At 52.6% G+C, this 21,824-nt stretch overlaps 3 protein-coding genes across 4 annotated transcripts in view; 2 read left to right on the top strand and 1 right to left on the bottom strand.

The window, feature by feature from the left end:
• TJP3 (tight junction protein 3) overlaps nt 1-1,507 on the top strand; it is a 46,367-nt gene extending 44,860 nt beyond the window's left edge. The window contains exons 20-21 of the mRNA XM_038770892.1: nt 905-975; nt 1,101-1,507. Coding sequence (XP_038626820.1) covers nt 905-975; nt 1,101-1,203 — 174 coding nt within the window. The 3' untranslated portion in view covers nt 1,204-1,507. The remainder of the gene's footprint in view (nt 1-904; nt 976-1,100) is intronic.
• A 2,193-nt stretch (nt 1,508-3,700) lies between these two features.
• On the bottom strand, nt 3,701-11,307 carry APBA3 (amyloid beta precursor protein binding family A member 3). 2 transcript variants are annotated; one of them, XM_038771417.1, is made up of 11 exons: nt 11,159-11,307; nt 9,712-10,513; nt 9,576-9,615; nt 9,176-9,321; nt 8,630-8,716; nt 7,038-7,193; nt 6,620-6,799; nt 6,082-6,294; nt 5,219-5,338; nt 4,844-4,984; nt 3,701-4,498 (listed from the first exon to the last, which is right to left on the bottom strand). In XM_038771417.1, exons 2-11 carry the CDS (start codon nt 10,465-10,467, stop codon nt 4,427-4,429), a joined length of 1,911 nt encoding a protein of 636 aa, XP_038627345.1. In that variant the 5' UTR covers nt 10,468-10,513; nt 11,159-11,307; the 3' UTR covers nt 3,701-4,426. The 2 variants fall into 2 exon arrangements, with proteins under 2 accessions (XP_038627345.1, XP_038627346.1); XM_038771418.1 differs by lacking the exon at nt 6,620-6,799.
• A 3,529-nt stretch (nt 11,308-14,836) lies between these two features.
• Nucleotides 14,837-21,366, top strand: MRPL54 (mitochondrial ribosomal protein L54). The gene is made up of 3 exons (XM_038771142.1): nt 14,837-14,958; nt 17,605-17,764; nt 21,135-21,366. The coding sequence occupies exons 1-3, from the start codon at nt 14,865-14,867 to the stop codon at nt 21,265-21,267; spliced, it is 387 nt and encodes a 128-aa protein (XP_038627070.1). The 5' UTR covers nt 14,837-14,864; the 3' UTR covers nt 21,268-21,366.
• The last annotated feature ends 458 nt before the right edge of the window (nt 21,367-21,824 follow it).

Here is a 21,824-nt window from a genome sequence, read left to right as displayed (position 1 = left end):
GCTTGGGCTGAAATGCTTCAGCCTGGTTTGGTTCATCTTCAGCCGAGATGGTGTAACTGGGGACAGTTGGGATCTGGGAAGTGCTGGCACATCTAGCGTGATCACCCGCTTACAGGGGCCGGCGCACATTGCGGCCAGCACATCTGCCCCAAAGAGCTTGAAACAGGGAGCCCGGCCGAACCTGGCCCTCGCAGGGCTCTGCCACCAGGCAAGGAAGGGGATCCCTGAGGTCTAAGACTGGTCAAGGGCACCACTCCTTTCAGTGGCCTGGATTTCCCCCGCCACCAGCTTAAGCTCCTCAGGCAGGGCCAAGGGCTTTCTGCTGCCCAAACCTGCCATCCATCTGTTCCAGGCTCTGCTCATTCTGACCCTGTTTTCTCTCCCTGGCTTGACATGTGGCTGTTTCAGTCCATTTTCTCCTGATATCCCTCCATGGAGAAAGAACATCGGTCACTACAGACACTTCTCCAGCTTTCTCTTCTCCTGTCTGTCTTTTCCCTCTAGACTGTAAGCTCATCATGGGCAAGGGAACATGTCTACCAACTCTGTTGTACTGTATTCTCCCAAGTGCTTAGTACAGTGCTGTGCACACAGTAAGTGCTCAGTAAATATCACTGATTGATTTGCTTTGCCTTTTCTGGGCCAGGGTAAAGCCACGGCTGAGGTGAATAATGGGTTGGCAGAGTGATGTTAGGAATAGAGTGGGCAAGAGAGGGAGGGAGAGCAGAGCCCTAACCTTTCAAGGATCCCACTGCCACTTTTCAGACAAACCTGGGCTGCTGACCGAGCAATGGCAGTGCTCCTGCACTTAAGTTCTAACACCAGGGAGAGGTGGGATAGAGGGAATCAAGCTACAGAAGGGGGGCTGGAGGCTAAACTGGTTTCTTTGGATGATTCTTCACAGGTGGAAGACCATCCCTCCCATATTCAAGACCACCGCCCCCAGGGCCAGTGGAGGCCAGATCAAAGCATCAGGTAAGAGCCTTCTTTCTTTCCCCTCAGGGGCCCAGTGCAGTTCTGGAGGCAGGGAGGGGAGGGCTTGACGTGGAGGAAATCCCACCCCAACCTCTTTCCTCACTGTGCCCCTCCACTGCCCCCAGGGCCTATGAGCACGAGGCACTGAAGAAGAAGTTCACTCGCGCAAGAGCGTACGATTCCGACGAGGATGATGGCTATGACTGGGGTCCCGCCACTGACCTGTGAGCCCGGGCTCTCTGCCGCTGAGGCCCACTGCTTCCCAGGACCTACACTGCTCCTCCCTGGGGAGGGGAGTAGGGGAAAACGTTGTGGCTTGAAAAGCCCTACTTCTGCAACAGTCTTGGGGTGGGGTGGGGGGGTGTCTGCATGGCAGGCCTGCTCTCCGTTCCGGTTCGGAGGTGTCTCAGCTTAGACCACGGGCTGCTAGAAATTGACCTCTTGACCTCCTTTGCCCCTATCCCAGGCCTCCAGCCAACTTTCCTCTCATCCTCCTCCTTCCACTGCTGAAGCTTGGGTCCTGACCCCTATCTGTGAGTTTTGTTTGTAATAAAGGAAACTTATTTTTCAGAACCTCGCTGAAGCCACTGCTTCCTAAGGCTGCTCTCGCAAACACTACCCCTCACCCTGACTGTAGACGGTTGCCGAAGGCCTAGATCGGGGTGGTCTGGCTTTTCGTTTAGAAGAGCCAAACCCAATAATCTCTGAGCAGTGGCTGGGTGAAGAGTTAGTTATACAAATTAAGTTAAGTATGCACGTCAGCGTGTGGGGGGTGTAATTATGAAATTAAGTTAGAGAAAGAGGGAGGAGGAGAAGTTTGGGACGAGAGGAGGGTGGATGCCAGCTTTGCAGGGCACCGTAGTTACCCATTAAAGGGGTGTTGGCAGGGCTGGGTCGTAAGCAGGAGCAGGGACCCAGAATGGTGCAGTCCCTTTCTCTTCCCAGAGAAAGAGGCATTCAATTCAAAGTCTTTGCCTCCTCTTTAACCAGGACCCTCCTGTGCTGCCCCTAAACTCAGCTGCTGTTGCCGCTCCTGCTCAGAACCTGGCCCCCATAAAGACCACGGGACCACCCCGCCTCCAACGCAGAAGCTGTTCTTACCCTCTGCCCGCTGTGCATGGCATCTAGTGCCTGGGCTGGGGGGCTGCTGTCGCCCCTGACGCTGGTGGTAGTAGGGGTCAAGGGCCGAGGAGGAGACCCAGACGTTTGCCCTACCTCAATTCCTTTCCAACTTAAAGGGCAGCTACTTCGTGAGTAGTTCTCTGTTGAGGGCGCAGGGTGGATGGCCTAGGCTAATGGCCTCCCACTGTGGATAGCAAGTCCTTGGGGCAATGGCCCCCCCACTGTGAAGGCTCCTGTGTTCGACCTCACGTAGTATCAAGGAGAGTCCTATCTAGCTTGAGAGCCAGAGGTTCCCAACTCCCGGGCCGGTCCAGAAAAAAACCGGTCCCTGCCTAAAGCGTGAGGCCCGCTGGGCCGAGCCACCTGAAATGGTTAAGTTGTGCAGTGATAGAGTGGGGTGTGTTCTTGAGGGGAAAATGAGAGAGGATCAGAGACTAGAGGGACAGTGTCTCCCCACTCCTATGCCAAAGTTGGGGACCGGGCCCACTGCTGTTCTGAGCCTGATAAAGCTCAGAAGATCAACAGGAAGGGAGGTTTGGACTAGCCTGTAATACAGCGGGTAGGAAATGCCAAGCCTGGACCCAAGTCAGAAGTTAGAGCCCCAGCTGGTATGGGGACTAATTGTCTTGTATCAGGCCCAGCACTTAGAACAGTGCTTGACCTATAATAATAATGGCATTTATTCAGCGCTTACTATGTGCAAAGCACTGTTCTAAGCACGCTTATTAACCTGAACCAGCCTGTTCTGGTTCAGGTTGACTTTTCATTGTCTAACCACCCTGGAACCTCTTCTTCAACTAAAATAAACTTTTCCTGTAGTAGGAGAGAATTCCAAGTCATCAGGTGCTAACCCTCCTTCCACCTCTGTCGAACTCTGTTATGATTTCAGAGGGCTCTGCCCAGCAGATTGACTTCGTGCCTGGATTTTGGGGTCCGTCGCATGGAGTAGAAGGTCTTAAAAGCCTCCCCTCTGCTTTTAACTGGCACATCTGCTACAATAGAACCTACCTGTCCCTTTAACCATCTTGAGCTCCGGAGGGACTGAAGTTTTAGACTCATCCATGGGAGCTGAAGTTTTAGACTCGGGGCCAACAGCTGGCTTGGTGGGGGGGGGGCAGTTATTACCAGATTTAGGAGGGTGTTTAAGACAAGTAAACATTCTTTGACCCGTTCCTTACAGCCCCTACTCTTTCCCTTCCCAAGGTTTCCGGCAGATTGCATAACGGGGCTCACAGCCAGCTCACCCACCCCCTCTCCCCAAATCCCAGAGACAATCAAAAAAAGAGGAACATGGAAAGCATGATCATCTCAACCCCACCCCCACACCCCTGAACTGGCACTTAACAAGTCACCCACTCAATGGGAAATGAGAGCATACTCAGCCACCCTGCCCAATTTTGGTACCAGCAACCTCGATAACACAAGTCAGGAATAGCGTTCCCCTTGAACTTCATCTCATTTAGCAAGGTCAACTGCAACAAGCGCAGACGGCCCACTCGCGCTGTCCTGCACTAGAATTATGACACAAGCCAGGGCTCTTGTCCCATCGTTTCCCTTCCTTTTCCTTCTGCAGCCGCCCCAGCCCACAGATGTCAGGCACAGCTCTTCCAGAACCACTTTATTTTTCAACGGTTATTTACTGACATAAAAACAATTAGTCACTTGCCCCTGTCTGCTCCTGGGCAGAGAAACACTTTTCACTAAGGGCAGAAAAAGGCACATGCAAGTTGAGGAGGGGGGCAGCTCAATTTTCCTCCTGGGACCTGCCACTGGTCTTGGAAAGAGGCAGCTCCTCTACTTGAGGCACAACTTTATAGGGGATAGGATGGATGGATGCCTAGGGCCCTGCCACCATCGTTGGACAATGACAAGCTCAGTTGGCAGAGAGGCGGCGTAGCCTCTGCTTGGTAGAGGACCAGACTTCTCCAAGACACTGGCACTCATCAACAGGAGTAAGCCCAGAGGAAGGCAAGGTTCCTATGCCTTGGAGGGGGAGGGAAGGCCAGGGACCCCAGCAGAAAGGAGTGATGTTTGAGAAGCAGCAGGTCCTGTTTGACTAGATCCCTGCTGTGGTGGCTCGTGAGGTTAAGTCAGTGGACTGGAGGCTGGACAAACTCTCCAGACTGAGATCTGCTCCAGTTAGTGCCACTCCAGCCCTGCAGTCCTGGTCTGAGCCCTTTGCAAGAAGCAGAAAGGCTGGGGTGACAGAGGAAGGAGATGGGTAGAAGCGGATTCAGCCCCTCTCCACAAGTCTTCCCCCCCCCCCCCCCCCAAAGAAAAATTCAGAGTCAAGGGGGCCCAGGCCCAGCCCATGTTTCCAGCCTTCTCCTCAGAGATACATGGGCTGCTCCTGCCCTGTGAGAAGGCGGTAAGTGGAGGCTGGCATCGTCTTTATATGGACCTACAGGGAAACGAGAAGGTGCGTTTAATCCAGTATGTCGTAGTTAGCACTGCTGTAGTTGATTTTAGTGAGTTTTGGGGGTGAGGCGGGTATGGTTGACAACAGGTGGCCCACCTACCCGCTCTAGGACAATGACTTCAGCTCCCAGTCATTGGTCAAGTCACTGATTTGGGGCGAGGGGGTCTAGGTTATTGGCAAAGGGCACCATCAGCTCCTTGACCGTGGCTTCAGAATGGGCCAGGTCGACTGCTACGCGGTCACCACTTTCAAAGCTCAACAACTGCTCTCGGTTTGTTGGCCTCTCTCCCCTCTGGGGAGTCTGGCCCCCAAGCCAACCCCACTCACCTCACTGACCGCCTGTGTGAGCAGCTGGATGATCTTCTCGTGAGGCATAGCCACAACACTCTGCCCGTTGATCTCGATGATGCGGTGCCCCACGCGGATGCCCCCGCGCTCGGCGATGCCCCCACGCATTAGGCTACAGATCTGGTGGGGGGGGGGGGGGGGGGAGAGGAAGAGGGGGGGGCGGGGAGAACAGCTGCTCACCCAGGGCCCCCAGTGCCTTTCAAACTTTTGGAGTTTTCCCCAGAGCCAGGAAGAGGGTCCTGGGTAGCTCCCCTGCTCCTCTGCCTCAGTTTCTCCATAACTCAGCCATAGCCTCAGTGAGTGTGAAGCATGCTGTCGTGCCCTTCCTCAGCCTCTCCCATCCCTGGCACTCACAATCCCATTCTCCACACAGAAGCCCAGCTGGTCCTTGGCATCAGGCCGGCGGATGACGGCAGTGGTGACGGGGGGACAGTGTACAATGTTCAGCTTCACCTCCACCTGATGCTTCAGCTCCTGTAGCGGGAAGAACAGTAGCAGTCATCACTAGTACTGATTAAGTCTGCCGGCTGTATCGGGTACTTAATGAACAAACAAAAGTAGTACGAGATGCAATCCCTGGCCACAAGGTGTTTCCAGTTATTAGGTGGGAGAGAGACAAATGGACAAAGAGACTAAAATCGATGAAGTCGGGAAGCAGTGGGGCCTAGTGGAAAGAGCCCTGGCCTGGGTGTCAGAAGACCTGGTTTCTAATCCCAGCTCTGCCACTCATCTGCTGGGTGACCTTGGGCAAGTCGCTTTACTTCCCTGTGCCTCAGTGTCCTCATCTGTACACTGGGGATTCCCTAATTGTTCTCCCTCCTAGACTGTCAGCCCCATGCGGGACAGGGACCATGTCTGACGTGATTATCTTGTCTCCACCCCAGAGCTCAATACGGTGCTCAGCACACAGTAAGCGCTGAAATGTCCCAATTATTATTATGACTACTATCGAGTCATTAAGCAAACACACACAAGTGCTGAGGCGAGGGCATCACAGGGACAGTTGGAGAATTCCGACAGGGAAGGCCAGGGTCACGGCTTCGTGAAGCTGAGCGAGGTGAGGTCTGAGCGAGTATGGGGATGTGGATCTGGCCTGGGAACGGATAGAAGTCCCCAAATCTCTGGCTCCCCCCCCCCCCCCCCATCCCATTTGTCTTCCGTCTGAGAGCAGAATTCCCACACCGTCTTTACAACCCGTTCCTCCCCTCAGGCCTCACCCGGATGATATTCTGGCAGGCAGTCAGGGGCAGCCCCACCAAGCTGGTCCCGTTGACGGCTGTGAGCCGGTCCCCAATGCTCAGCTCCCCAGAGCGCTCGGCCGGGCCCCCGTGCAGCAAGTTGGCAATGACCACTGTGGGCAGCAGGGAGCCCCAGCCTGACTCCACTACTGCCACACCTAGGATCTCTCCCTTCTGCTTCTGGATTGTCACCTGGGCAAGACAGGAGGAGGTAGGGGGAGAGAGAGAATATGAATGTGTCACTCCTGGGGAGTCCAAAGGAAGACCTAAGTGGGATTCACGTTCTGGCTCTGTTTTGGGGCCAGTGGGGCCCTGCATCTACTCCAGTGCCTGGGGCAAGTCCATTCTGCCCTGCTTGGGGGCAGATCCCGGACTGAATAACTCCTGGGGCTGAACCTGCCTGCTTAGGTGGTGAGGGGACAATGAAGAGACCTCATAAATCACACCAGCAGGAGAGGGGGTTGGGCCAGAGAAAGTCTCCGGTCCACCTCTCCTCCCTCCATCAGCCATCACTCACATCCTTGCAGTTCTCTTGGTTGGAGAAGTGGGCTAGATCACCATTGTGCAGATCCCCGTCTCCAAGCACTTCCTGGTACTGCTGGGCACTCAGCTGGCATGGGTCAATGCCACTGGCCTGCAGGAAGTGCTGGTAGGCCACACTGAAGGCTTGACCAATTGCCTGAGCGATGAGCTGAGCCTGCCAAGGGGAAGGAAGGACACTCCCCTTCTGGCCCAGGATGGACAAACACACATACGTCCCCCACCCCCCAGGATATCCACAACCTTCCCTGGTTACCCATCCGGAGCTTCCCACGTGCTCAGCAGTTCTGAGACAAGACTGAGGATAAATGGCTCCTTCCGTTCCATCCCTCCCCTCCTTCTGGCTCCAGGAGCCCCCCTGAAGCCTCTCCCCCTCCTCCTCCGCCCAGACTCACATCAGCCGAGTGAAAGACATGACAAATCATCTTATAGAGCCGCTTATCTCTGGGGCCCGACCGCTGGGCCAGGCACCTCCGGGCCATCAAGACGACGATGTTTCCGATATCCGCAATGTAGGAAATGGTCTGCAGCGCGTGGTCCATCATAGCCTCCTGTTGGAGGAATAGAAAGCAACAGAGCGGGAACCACTGACCCTTCTTCAACATCCACTCCATCTCCCTTGTGTGCACACATGTAGTTGGGTACGGTGCGCCTACGATTTTATTTGGGCAGTCACCCGGTGCTCTTCACTTTATACAGATTCTGCCTCCTCAGCAGCGGTCTCCGTGTAAAGCGAGCCCAGTTTTCCATTGCAACGGGGGAGCTGTTTCAGTCCAGACCAAGAAGGACTGAACTGAAGGAGCAAGAAGGACTGTCTGTGGTTTATTCACACCACAGACAATAAAAGCAGGATCTGAAGAGCTAGCAAAACCGCCAAGATGAAAGGTTGGGATCAAAAAAAAAAAAAAAATCAATCCATGGTATTAACTGGGTGCAAAGCACCGTACGCTAAGCACTTGGGAGATCCAATACAATGGAATTGGTAGGCATAATCCCCGTTCACAAGGAGCTTATGATTTTCAGAACTGAGAAGCGGCTGAACAGCTTCTCCCACTTTTCGGGGGATAGTCAGTTCTCCCGTAACCCGTATTTTCACTCTGCGTTTTAGGGCGGGGGGAGGATTACGAAATGTTCTTCCACCAAGGCACACCTGTCTAGCTAGGACAGTGCTCTGCACACAGTAAGCACTCAAATATCATTTATCGATTGTTTGTTGCCACATGATGCTGGGAGGAAATTTCACAACCAGTGTCAGGTCACGATGTGTCAGTATTCCTTAATTGGGCGGGGGGGGGGAGGTCTTTAAGAACATCACCCCACATTACAGGATTTACTAGTGTGAGAACCACTGTCAAGGCCACTTGAGCACTTGGGGATAGCCCCTTGCTGAAGACTGGGGCTACATTCTGAGAAGGGGCGGGAACTCTGGGAAGTGAGTTTGCCTTTAAACGGGGCGGAAGGTTTGATTTCAGGCCCCCAAGTAACTCTACAGCCTGGCCAAGTCCCAGTCAAAGAAACCAAAGGACAGTTGTATGAATAATAATAATAATAATAATAATGGCATTTGTTAAGCGCTTACTATGTGCAAAGCACTGTTCTAAGCACTGGGGGGACACAAGGTGATCAGGTTGTCCCACGTGGGGCTCACAATCTTAATCCCCATTTTACAGATGAGGTAACTGAGGCTCAGCGAAGTTAAGTGACTCGCCCAAGGTCACACAGCAGACGTGGCAGAGCCGGGATTTGAACCCATGACCTCTGACTCCCAAGCCCGGGCTCTTTCCACTGAGCCACGCTGCTTCTGAATGTGGCGCGTGTCTACTTGTTCCCATGTCTGTGCTGAACATGCTGATGCCATGTCCATGGTTGCTTCTCCAAGTCAGGCCCAGTATCTCTTCCAAACTCCCCAAGGCAGGAAGTCAGGCTGGAAGGGCCCTTGGGAATCATGTAGTCCAAGCCACCTCGTTGGCCCTGACCCTCGACGTACCTGAGAGTCGGCTGTAAGGACCTTGACCCTCTGGGTGGAGATAAAGAGGTCCACTTCTGTCATGGGCTGAGACTCTCCCTCGGGGGCCTAGAGGCAGAGGGTTGGCAGGTGTGAGCAGCCACTCTTTAGGAAGAACCCAGAAGCCCCAACTCGCCATACCCCCAGGGTAAGGGGCTGCTCACTCACGGCCTGGTCTTTCACTAAAGGCCTGAGGCATCTTGGCTTCCCCGAACTGGTCCTGAACTCTCCGGCTAGCTCCATCCTGCCCTCACCTTCTCCAGAACCATTCAGGCCACTTCTTCCTGCGGCTTGGAGACCGGATCCTGCAGCCCCACCCCTCCTCCAGAGACTGCTGCTGAACTGGGACTATGTTTCAGTGGGGCTCTCAGAGCAAGACAAACACCCCTATCCTAGGCAGGGACATACACCCCCTCCCCCCGCCCACCCTGCTGTTCAGCTCCAGCTTCTCCCACAGTTGCACTCTGATCCTTGAGACCTTTGCCCCAGAGGTCAACAAAGCTGAGCTTGAGATGGCCTGCCCCTCACCTTGATCCGGTCCACAGCTTCCTGAGCTTGGGCCATGCGGGCACTAGTGGGTGGATTTCTTTCTGACACAAGCTGGGTGGAGCCCAGATACTTGGCACCAAAGATGACCCCATCCAGCAGATCCTCTGGATCGCAGGGCCCAGGCACTGAAAGGGGTTGGGGGAGATGGAGAGCAAGTCAGTGGTAGGATCCCCCCAGTCTTGGTTCCCCTCCTCCAGTGCCACCTGTAGAAGTCCAGAACCTTACAGCCTGGAATCCGTCATCTCCCTATCCCCCGGCTTGGCACCAAGCACTGGAAACCAGACCCCCTTGGGTCGGTCCCAACCTCGTTGGATCCACGGTGGTCTCTCCTTCCACCCTCCTCCCCCAGAGCAGGGATCACCCCTAGGCAGGGCCGTACCTTCCCTGAAGGCTGGGAAAGATGTCAAGGTCTCAGGTGCCTGGAGGGACAACATGGGAGTGTCAGGGGCCCCACTGGCAGGGGCACTGACTTAGCTCTCTAGGGCGCCGGAGGGACCCAGAACCCAGACACCTACCTGGGCAGTGGCACCAGGCAGCTCCTCAGGTTGGGCGAGCGGGTTTGGCCCCAGCCAGGGCTCTGGGGAGCTGCTGGGGCTGTCCTCCCCCTTAGACCATTTCTGGAGGTTGCTGCCCCCGGCTTCTGGGCCCTCTGGGCCAGCCGGGGGCTGAAGGAGACGGGGGACACGGTCTGAGAGGCAGCCGATGTCAGAGAGCGGGGCCGGAGGGCTGGAATCCCCTGGGGGTGTGGACCCTTCGCAGCGGAGGAGACTCAGTAGATCTTCCCGCCCGGCTTCAACCGACAGGAGCCCGTGGCCCCCCGGGGCCTCAGAGGGAGGTGGGGTAGCCAACCCTCGGCCCATGGCAATGTGGAGGGGGCAAGGGAGGCCCTCCCGGGGCGGGGCATCAACCAAATCAGGCCCCAGGGCCTGGAACTGGCTCACTAGGCCCTGGATCTCTTTCTCTTCAGGTGACCCTCCCTGCAGCTCCTCATCCAGCTCCATTTTGCTCAGGCCTCTCACTAGGCAGCCCTCTGGGTTCTTGGCCTCCGTCCTCTCAACCTCTTTAGGGCTGGGGATCTGGGGGCCTTCAGGGTCTGCCAGACTCCAGGAAGGGTCCGGGTCTGAATCCACGCCATTGCCCCGCGAAGGAGAGTCAAAAGGAGCGAGGAGGGAGGGCGAGGAGGGGCAGGGGGCCTCAGCCTTCTCCAGGTCCATGGCTGGGGCCTCAGGAGGAAGGCCAGGTGGTGGGGCTGGGGCCGTCTGGAAGTCCATGTTGCTCACGCCGAGGTGTCCACGGGTCAAAATTTCTGGGTCTGCACTGGCAAGAGGAACGGAAAGGGGGGGCGGAGGGGGGAGAGAGGGTGTCAGTTACCCCATTAACGGACTCTGAATTTCAGTAGTAGTCGGGGCCCAGGACACCTGGCTTTTAATCTATCTGCCCCCCACCCCCCAAATAACAGCGAGGGGGGCCAGACAGTCCACCCCGCCCCCAAGATCACCCTGGGCGGCTCTAGATCAACTGTGGCTCCCACTCCAACGATCCAAGACCCAAGCCTGCAGTCAGTTTCCAGCTAGGCCGGGCTTCTAGGAGCCACGGGCTCCGGGCCAGTCTTTTAAGGGCGACCTCAACTCACCTTTCAAGTGCTTCCCCGCCTCCTCCCGTCGTCGTGATTGGGCCCTAAGGCTCAAATCATCCGCCCTCCCCCCCCACCTCTTCTTCCTCACAGGCAAGCACTCATCATCATCATCATCAATCGTGTTTATTGAGCGCTTACTATGTGCAGAGCACTGGACTAAGCGCTTGGGAAGTCCAAATTGGCAACATAGAGAGACAGTCCCTACCCAACGGTGGGCTCCCAGTCTAAAAGGGGGAGGCAGAGAACAAAACCAAACATACTAACAAAATAAATAGGATAGATATGTACAAGTAAAATAAATAAGTAAATAAATTCAAGGCACTTACTTCCAGGAACCTAAGTTGCGTTCTTCGAGCAACCGCGGACTGTAATTATGAAGGTGCCGGGCGGTGGGGTTCGTGGGGGAAACTGAGGCAGGGCGACTCCGCCGGTCTCACTCGGTCCGGAGTTAGACCCACACTTGCCTCCACTTCCATCTTCACCCGCCCCCCCCACCTTCGGCTCGCTGCCCAACTGCGCATGCGCGCCGCGGGGGCTGCTGGGAAATGTAGTCTTTGAGGACGAGGCGGCGCGGCTTCCTTAAGGCCGCAGCCATAGGAGCCTCGCATTGAGAGTGAGGGCTTGGGATCAGTTGGACAGGTAGCGCTCGTTTAATTGAAAGATCCGAGGAATGGAGAGAAAAATGATGCCCCAGATATTAACACGATCCAATATTAACACGATTTTATTTTGTTAGTACGTTTGGTTTTGTTCTCTGTCTCCCCCTTTTAGACTGGGAGCCCACTGTTGGGTAGGGACTGTCTCTATATGTTGCCAATTTGGACTTCCCAAGCGCTTAGTACAGTGCTCTGCACATAGTAAGCGCTCAATAAATACGATTGATGATGATGATCCAAGGAGAGTGGGGGCCGATAAACGGAGGTCTTAAATTTTCAAGACTTGGAAAGGCAGGTTAGCTGTTCTCCACCTCCACCTGAGCTGAAGAAGAAAGCATGGGCCTGGGCGGGAGGGATTTCGGGTTAGAGTGACTTCAGGTGTTTAAAAAAAAAACCCGAAAAAAAGGCAGAATAAAAGCGGGGTGTGTTGAAAATGTTTTCGGACTGAGAGTACGGAGGCCTGAGTTCTAATTCCGCCCTAACACATGCCTGCCGTGTGAGCCGGGGGAAAGTGATAATACCAATAATAATGACTGTGGTATTTGTCAAGCGCTCTCCGTGTGCCGTGCTTCATATGCTACAATAGATCAGACACAGTTCCCGTCCCACACAGGACTTGTTATCTGAGGGGGACCAGGTGTTTGAGCCCCATTTTACAGATGAGAAAACTGAGGACAAGATTAGTTAAATGGCTTGCTCAAGATCACCCAGCTGGCAATGCTGGGATTAGAAACCAGGTCTCCTGACTCCCGGCCCTATGCTCTTTTCACTAGGCTCTGTGCCTCTGTTTCCTTTTCTGAAAAATGGGGATCAGACAACTGTTCTCTCTCCCATTTAGACTGTGAGCCCCAAGCAGAACAGGGACTGTCTGATCTGTTGTATCCAGTGCTTAGTACGGTGCCTGGCACACAGTAAGCGCTTAACATATACCACAATTATTATTATAACTAGACCTCATTATGGACAGGGAATGCATCTGCTACTTCTGTTGTACCGTACATTCCCAAGTGCTTAGTACAGTGTTCTGCACATAGTAAGCGTTCAATAAATACTATTGATTGATTGATCTATCCTAGTGCTTAGCCCAAAACTTGGTACATAGTAAGCGCTTAATACATATTATATAGAGAGGGATAGATGGATAGTTGTGTGTTGTTTTCAAAGAAGACCCCACTGATGGTGAAGTTCACCTATGAGTGTGTGTGTGTGGCTGAAAAGGGTTTAAATATAAGCAGAGGCATAGAGAAGCAGTGTGGGTTTAAATACCTCAGTTATTATGATTATTGTTAGGATGGCAATTATAGAAAGCTAGTGCTAGGAGGAATCAAAGGGAGTCCTGTTTGCGGGCAGGTAAACACATACACCACACAGGACAGATGCAGTGTATAAACAGATAATTAACTCAATCCACCATAATATTACCTTTTATTATTTAAGAGTCAGATGGCAGGCTTTTCACTTTTGGAAAGTTCATTAATAAAACTTGCCTAGCAAAGGCTGTGTTGTGAGTAAACCACAGTGATAAAATCTGAGCTTTCAAAAGTGCTCTTTTGCTCCCTCCCCCAGCTGCACTAGCATTTGAGTGTAGTGCAGTGAGCACTGGGATGAATACAATAATACAATAATAGCTGCATATGTTAAGTACTTATTATGTGCCAGGCACTGTACTAAGCGCTGGGGTGGATATAAGCCAATTGGGTTGGACACGGTCCCGTGCCCCACATGGGGCTCCCAGTCTCCATCCCCATTTTACAGATGAGGTAACTAAGGCACAGAGAAGCGAAGCGACTTGCCCAAGGTCACACGGCAGACAAGTAGCAGAACTGGGATGAGAACCCATGATCAATCAATCAATCAATCAATCGTATTTATTGAGCGCTTACTGTGTGCAGAGCACTGGACTAAGCGCTTGGGAAGTACAAATTGGCAACATATAGAGACAGTCCCTACCCAACAGTGGGCTCACAGTCTAAAAGGGGGAGACAGAGAACAAAACCAAGCATACTAGCAAAATAAAATAGAATAGATATGTACAAGTAAAATAAATAAATAAATAGAGTAATAAATATGTACAAACATATTTACAGGTGCTGTGGGGAAGGGAAGGAGGTAAGATGAGGGGGATGGAAAAGTTCCCTCTCCCACAGAGGGTTCCCAATCTCGGTGGGGGGCGAGGGACATTGAAAAATCACGCGATCAATCACAGACAGGACCCAGATAATAGGAGCACTTAGAAGAGTCAAAAGCGAGGGGGAGGGGAGATCTTACCTCCTTCCCTTCCCCACAGCACCTGTATATATGTTTGTACATATTTATTACTCTATTTATTTATTTATTTTACTTGTACCTATCTATTCTACTCTATTTTATTTTGTTAGTATGTTTGGTTTTGTTCTCTGTCTCCCCCTTTTATCATCATCAATCGTATTTATCATCAATCGGATTTATTGAGCGCTTACTATGTGCAGAGCACTGTACTAAGCGCTTGGGAAGTACAAATTGGCAACATATAGAGACAGTCCCTACCCAACAGTGGGCTCACAGTCTAAAAGGGGGAGACAGAGAACAAAACCAAACATACTAACAAAATAAAATGAATAGATATGTACAAATAAATTAAATAGAGTAAAAAAGTATGTACAAACATATATACAGGTGCTGTGGGGAAGGGAGGGAGGTAAGATGGGGGGATGGAGAGGGGGACGAGGGGGAGAGGAAGGAAGGGGCTCAGTCTGGGAAGGCCTCCTGGAGGAGGTGAAATATGTACAAACATATATACATATATACAGGTGCTGTGGGGAAGGAGAGGGGGGACGAGGGGGAGAGGAAGGAAGGGGCTCAGTCTGGGAAGGCCTCCTGGAGGAGGTGAAATCTGTACAAACATATATACATATATACAGGTGCTGTGGGGAAGGGAAGGAGGTAAGATGGGGGGATGGAGAGGGGGACGAGGGGGAGAGGAAGGAAGGGGCTCAGTCTGGGAAGGCCTCCTGGAGGAGGTGAGCTCTCAGCAGGGCCTTGAAGGGGCCTTTTAGACTGTGAGCCCACTGCTGGGTAGGGACTGTCTCTCTATGTTGCCAACTTGGACTTCCCAAGCGCTTAGTCCAGCGCTCTGCACACAGTAAGCGCTCAATAAATACGACTGATGATGATAAAAGGGGAAGCCAGAGAACAAAACCAAACAAAATATGTTGCCAACTTGTACTTCCCACACAGTCAGCGCTCAATAAATACGACTGATGATGACGACGAGACCATTTCACCGTGCCTCAGCAGGCGAAGGGGGAAGCGGTGGACTCCATTTCCCAGAAGCCACTTCGGAACTCTAGTTCCCGGCGTCCCTTTCTCCGCGCTCCGCCGAGGCGAGGAGGGAGCGATGGCGACGCGGTGCCTGTTGGAGGCCGCCAGAGAGTGGGGCGGTCGCCACCTCACCGCCCTCGGCAGGGGCCGGGGCTATGCCAAGAAACCGGGTGAGCGGGGGATTGCGGACCGGTGACCCTGTGGCCACCGAATTTCCCGGCTCGACGCCTAGTAACTGTAGTGCTGGTGAAGCATTTATAATAATAATGGCATTTATGAAGCGCTTACTATGTGCCAAGCACTGTCCTAAGCGCTGGGGGAGGTTACAAGGTGATCAGCTTGTCCCGCAGGGACACAGTTTTCATCCCCATTTTACAGACGAGGTCACTGTACATATTTTTTTACTCTATTTCTTTTATTTGTACATATCTATTCTATTTATTTGATTTTGTTAGTATGTTTGGTTTTGTTCTCTGTCCCCCCCTTTTAGACTGTGAGCCCACTGTTGGGTAGGGACTGTCTCTAGATGTTGCCAATTTGGACTTCCCAAGCGCTTAGTCCAGTGCTCTGCACATAGTAAGCGCTCAATAAATACGATTTATTTTTCAAGGCCCTGCTGAGAGCTCACCTCCTCCAGGAGGCCTTCTCAGACTGAGCCCCTTCCTTCCTCTCCCCCTCGTCCCCCTCTCCATCCCCCCATCTTACCTCCTTCCCTTCCCCACAGCACCTGTATATATGTTTGTACATATTTTTTACTCATTTATTTTACTTGTACATATCTATTCTATTTATTTTATTTTGTTAGTATGTGTGGTTTTGTTCTCTGTCTCCCCCTTTTAGACTGTGAGCCCAATGTTGGGTAGGGACTGTCTCTATATGTTGCCAATTTGTACTTCCCAAGCGCTTAGTACAGTGCTCTGCACATAGTAAGCGCTCAATAAATACGATTGATGATGATGATGATGAAGCCCAGAGAAGTGAAGTGACTGGCCCAAAGTCACCCAGCCGACAAGTGGCGGAGCCGGGATTTGAACCCATGACCTCTGACTCCCAAGCCCGGGCTCTTTCCACTGAGCCGCGCTGGGGGAGATGCGAGGTCATCGGACGCAATCCCCGGCCCACACGGGGAAGCGGCCTGGCCTAGTGGGAAGAGCACGGGCTTGGGAGTCATCATCATCATCATCAGTCGTATTTATTGAGCGCTTACTCTGTGCAGAGCACTGTACTAAGCGCTTGGGAAGTACAAATTGGCAACATATAGAGACAGTCCCTACCCAACAGTGGGCTCACAGTCTAAAAGGGGGAGACAGAGAACAAAACCAAACATACTAACAAAATGTTAGAGGATGTGGGTTCTAATTATAATAATGATGGCATTTGTTAAGCGCTTACTGGGTGCAAAGCACTGTTCTAATAAGAAGAATAATAGTAATAACGATGGCAGTTATTAAGCGCTTACTATGTGCAAAGCACTGGGGAGGTTACAAGGTGATCAGGTTGTCCCATTGGGGGGGGGGGGGGGGCTCACAGTCTTAATCCCTATTTTACAGATGCGGTAACTGAGACCCAGAGAAATGAAGTGACTTGCCCAAAGTCACACAGCTGGCAATTGGTGGAGCCGGGATTTGAACCCATGACCTCTGACTCCAAAGCCTGTGCTCTTTCCACTGAGCCACGCTGCTTAAGCGCTGGGGGAGATGCAAGGTCATCGGACACAATCCCCGGCCCACACGGGGAAGCAGCCTGGCTTAGTGGGAAGAGCACGGGCTTGGGAGTTAGAGGATGTGGGTTCTAATAATAATAATGATGGCATTTGTTAAGCGCTTACTGTGTGCGAAGCACTGTTCTAAGCGCGGGGGGGGATACAAGGTGATCAGGTTGTCCCACATGGGGCTCACAGTCTTCATCCCCACTTATAAGGGAACTGAGGCCCAGAGAAGCGAAGTGGCTTGCCCAAAGTCACACAGCTTTGGCGTGACCTCTGACTCCCAAGCCCGGACTCTTTCCACTGAGCCACGGCTCCTCCACTTGTCTGCTGTGTGACCTTGGGCAAGCCACTTCACTCCTCCGTCCCTCAGCTACCTCATCTGGAAAATGAGGATGAAGACTGTGAGCCCCATGTGGGACAACCTGATTACCTTGTACCTACCCCAGCGCTCAGAACAGTGCTTGGCACATATTGCTTAACAAATACCATCATCATCACGGGGCTCACGGTCTGAGGAGAGAAGGAGAAAGGGTAGTGAGGCCCCATTTTACAGGTGAGGAAACTGAGACCCAGAGAAGCTCCGTGATTTGCTGAGGGCCAGCCAGCCGGCAAATGGAGGAGCCGGAATAGAACCCAGGTCCTCCGACTCCCGGGCCCCTGCGCTTTCTACTAGGCCACGCGGCTTCCCAGCTAACGTTGCAGCCCCCTCTGCCCCTTCTGATTCCCTCTTTCCTACCCCAGCTGGTCTTGGGAACCCCCCCAGCCCCATGACCCCTGACAAAAGAGGTAGGGTGAGCCTCTGAAGGGTTTGCCCCGGGCAGATTCGTCGTCTTGGCTATCTTATTTTTAGCAGTTTACCTGAGGAGTGGACTTTGCTGGAAGGAGAAAGTTCCCTGGTATGTGTAAGGGCATTCCGCTGGCCGCTTACGTGTGTCAGTCTTATCTTTACACCCCCACCGCCATTCGTTCATTGAGGAGAAGTGACCGCAAGAAACTGGCAGTGAAGTAGAACCTGTGATGAGGGGATGGTCCTCCACTGCTTCAGGGATGAGGGACGGGGAGGGCCCATGCAGTAGAACTGAGCTGTGCACGATGTGTTTCCTTACAGTGGTGAAGGTAGGAAAAAGTAAAGGTATGGTCCTGGAGAGGCTCCGCGACCCGCCAGTCTGCAAGGACCCAGCCCTGCTTACCACACATGCCATGGGAGTCAACATCTTCAAGCAGGGCCCAGAAGTAGCTCTCAAGCCAGATTCTGAGTACCCTGAGTGGTAAGTGGTTGGATGCATCCACCGGCTTGATACCCAGCCTTCCCTAGATGTCACTCAGTCCGTCTGGGACATTTATTGAGTGCCTCCTGCTTACTAAGCACTGCGCCTAAACATTTGGGAGAGTTCATCGGTAGCAAGACACATGTTCCGTGCCCTCCGATTTCCAGTCTGTTGGGAGAAAGTGGCAAAAATTGTTTACAGTGTAGTAGTATTTGAGTGCCAACTAAGTGCAATGCAGAGAACGCATTCTGAGACAGGTGTAGAAATATTCACAAGGAGTGGAATCAGAATAAATCAAATTGAAAGTTCAGTTGGCGATACAAATAGACCCAAGTGTTGAGGATGGGCATAAGTGTGTAAGTGCAAGAGACTGCTGAAGGGTCGATAGGGTTTGGGGTGCTAATTAGCCAGGGAAGACTCATCAGAGGGGGTGGATTTGAGGAGGGCTTTGGAAGAGGAAGGGGGTTGAGGTCTGTTAATGATGGCATTTGTTAAGCCCTTACCAGGTGCAAAGCACTGTTCTAAGTGCTGGGGAGGATACAAGGCGATCAGATTGTCTCACGTGGGGCTCACAGTCTTCATCCCCATTTTACAGATGAGGTAACTGAGGCACCGAGAAGTTAAGTGACTTGCCCAGAGTCACACAGCTGACAATTGGTGGAGCTGGGATTTGAACCCATGACCTCTGACTCCCAAGCCCGTGCTCTTTCCATTGAGCCGTGCTGCTTCGGGGGAGTGAGTTCCAGATCCTGGGGAGAGCACGAGCAAAGCGTCGGAGGAGAGTGAGGTGAGAGAGGGGTACCATCAGGTGGTGGGCTCGGGGGGGAGCAGTGTAGCCTAGTCAGAAGGACTTGAGTTCTAATCCCGGCTGTGCCACTTGTCTGTAGTGTGACCTTAGGCAAGTCACTTAACTTCTCTGGACCTGAGTTACCTAATGTGAAAAATGGGGATTACAACTATGAGCCCCACATAGGACAGGGACTATGTCCAACCTGATTAGCTTTTATTTATCCCAGGGCATAGAACAGTACCTGGCACATAGTAAGCGCTTAACAAATACCATTAAAAATGGGGGGGGGGGGGGCGAAGAGTATGAGTAACATACTCAATACAACATAACAAATACCAACACTACAGTATGAGCAGTGGGGGAGAATCACTAGGTAAGGTGGAGAGCTGTGAAGCCAGTGGATAGGAGTCTTTGCATGATGTGGAGGGAATTGGACAACTACCAGAGGATTTTGAGGAGAGACATGTGTGAGTGATGTTTCCGGAAGACAACGCGAACTGGAGCAGGGAGGCAGGGAGACTAGGGAGGAGGCTGATGCAGCAATCCAGTAGTGATGCGACGAGTGCTTGCCCCTAAGGGGTGATTGTATTGGTAGAGAAGAGGAGGATCCACAATCAGTTGGTTTTAACAGGAGGCTAGTTGTGAGAGCAGAATGTCAGGGAGGAGGCAAAGTTGCCAGTTTTAGTCATGAGGAAGATGAGGAAACGGAGGAAGGGTGGGTTAGTAAGAGGGAAGATGAGAGGTTCAGTTTGGGGCCTGTTGAGCTTGGGGTGCCAGCGGGCCATCAATTAATCGATGATATTTATCAAGCGCTTACCATGTATGCATCACTTTACTAAACGCCTGGGAGGACGCAGTACGATAGAGTTGGTAGACACGATCCCTGTCCACAAGGAGCTCGCGGTCTAAATAATAATAATGATGGTATTTGTTAAGCACTTACTATGTCCCAAGAACTGTTCTAAGCACTGGAGTGGGTACAAGGTAATGAGGTTATCCCACGTGAGGCTCACAGCCTTAATCCCCGTTTTACAGATGAGGTAACTGAGGCACAGAGAAGTTAAGTGATTTGCCCCAAGTCACACAACTGATAAGTGGCGGAGCCAGCATTAGAACTCACGACCTCTGACTCCCAAGGCTGTGATCTTTCCACTAAGCCACGCTGCTTCTGGAGGAGGGTCTAGAGGAGGCCAGGCAAGTGGAGAGATCCTTGAGAGAGGAGATGCAGGATTGGATTGTGGGGGAGAGGTCAGGGTTAGTGAGGTAGATTTGTGAATCACCTGCATAAAGGGCGAAGAGCAAGGGACCAAGTGTATTTCCAAGCAGAGGGGAAGGAGCCAGGGGAGAGCAAGACAGGGGCGGAGAGTGGAAGTAAATGTTTTTAAGAGGGGATGGGGTCAGAGGCACATGTAGAGGGAGTAGGTAAGAGAGCAGGTGGGAGACCCCCAGAAAGACAGCTGGGAAGGAAAAAGAGGAGGAGGGGATAAGGGTAGTTAATTATGGTATTTATTAAGTGCTTAGGAGTTTCTGTCCCACATAAGACTAAAAATCTAAAAAGATAATTTCCGTAATACATTCATATGTTTGTATCCCCCTCTAGACCCTAAACTCGTTATGGGCAGGGAACGTGTCTACCAACTCTTGTTATATTGTACTCTCCCAAGCACGTAGTACGGTACTCTGCACACAGTAAGCATTCGATAAATACCATTGATAGGGAGAGCAGGGATCTTATCCCCCAGTTGCAGATTTGCAGATGAGGAAACGGGCCCTGACAGATGAAGTGACTTGCCCCAGGTCACACAGCAAGCCAGTGGCAGAGCTAGGATTAAAAAAAAACCCTTGACTCAGTCCCACGCTCTTTTCCCTAGGCCACACTAAGGGGCTTTGGTCAGATGGAAGTCATCAGATGTGAACTGCCCAAAGCAGTTGGCATAATCATTGGGCTGGAGAGAAATAGAGCGTAGGACAAGGGGGTTGCTGCGAATCTTTACAAGAGTTCAGTCAATCATTCGTATTTTTTGAGCACTTTTCATTCATTCATCCAGTCGTATTTTTTGAGTGCTTACTGTGTGCAGAGCACTGTACTAAGCGCTTGGGAGAGTACAGTGCAACAATGAACAGTCACATTCCCTACCCACAGTGAGCTTACAGTTTAGAGGGAGCACTGTACTAAGTGCTTGAGGACATCCAATCCGACAGAGCCGATAGGCGTGAGCCCTGCCCACAAGGAACCAATAATCTTGGTAGGGACTGTGGGCAGAGAAATCGATGGGGGAGGAACATCATCAATGGTATTTCTTGAGCGCCTACAGTGTACAGAGCATTGTACTAAGCGCTTGAGCGAGCACAACAGAGTCGGTAGACACGTTCCCCGCCCACAAGGAGCTTACAGTCTAGAGGGGGAGCCGGACATGAATCTAGATAAGTGATGTATAGCGACAGACATTAAGATGAGCTTTGTCTGCTCGGAAGAGGTCCCGTGGGCCATCATCCCCCGTGACTGAGACCTGTGGGATCCAGGGTTCCCGAGGTGTCGGCCCCCTCGCGTGACCCGCACCGCTGCGTTTCCATCTCCAGGCTGTTCCAGGTGGACCTGGGGCCCCCCAAGAAGCTGGAGGAGCTGGATCCGGAAACCAAATACTACTGGAGGCGCCTGAGGAAAGAAAACATCTGGCGACACAACAGGCTGAGCAAGAACAAGAAGTTCTGAGGGGGTGTGGGAAGGGTAGCGGGGCAGCCGTGGACCCCAGACTGCCGGCCGCTCGGCCACGTGAGGGGCCCGATCCTACAAATAAAGGTAATTCCCCGAGCGCTGGTTTGTGGTGGGCAACGAGAGCTTGTCTCGGTCCTCTCCTTACCCTACGAGTTAAGATGTGGAGATGCCCTGCCCGGCTTCAGAATGTCTGTTGCCCAGCGCAGCGGTCGAAGATGGGATTGAGAGTCCACACGGGTGCCAACGGGCCGGAGCCAGCTGGAATGAAGCACGTGTGAGAGCACTCCGGTTTTTCCCCCGTCCATCCTTGCTCTCGGTCCGGGGTCCTGGACCCCAACTTCCCATCAAGATGCTGGGGATGTTTTCCGACTGGCCAGTCTCTCCCCTCCTCCTGCTCAGTCACCTTGGTCTGGGTTCCCCTTCTTCTGGTGCCCCCCACGGGGCCAGGCGAGGGGTTACTGTGTCCTCCCGTGGGCCAGAGGACAGATGACGGGGGAGTGTTTGACTAAGGCTACCATTCCACACTGTGGCAGAGGCACCAACAGCGCATTTGG

Source organism: Tachyglossus aculeatus, chromosome X2 (assembly GCF_015852505.1).
Source record: "Tachyglossus aculeatus isolate mTacAcu1 chromosome X2, mTacAcu1.pri, whole genome shotgun sequence".
NCBI lineage: Eukaryota > Metazoa > Chordata > Mammalia > Monotremata > Tachyglossidae > Tachyglossus > Tachyglossus aculeatus.
This window is presented reverse-complemented; position numbering and strand designations above follow the sequence as displayed.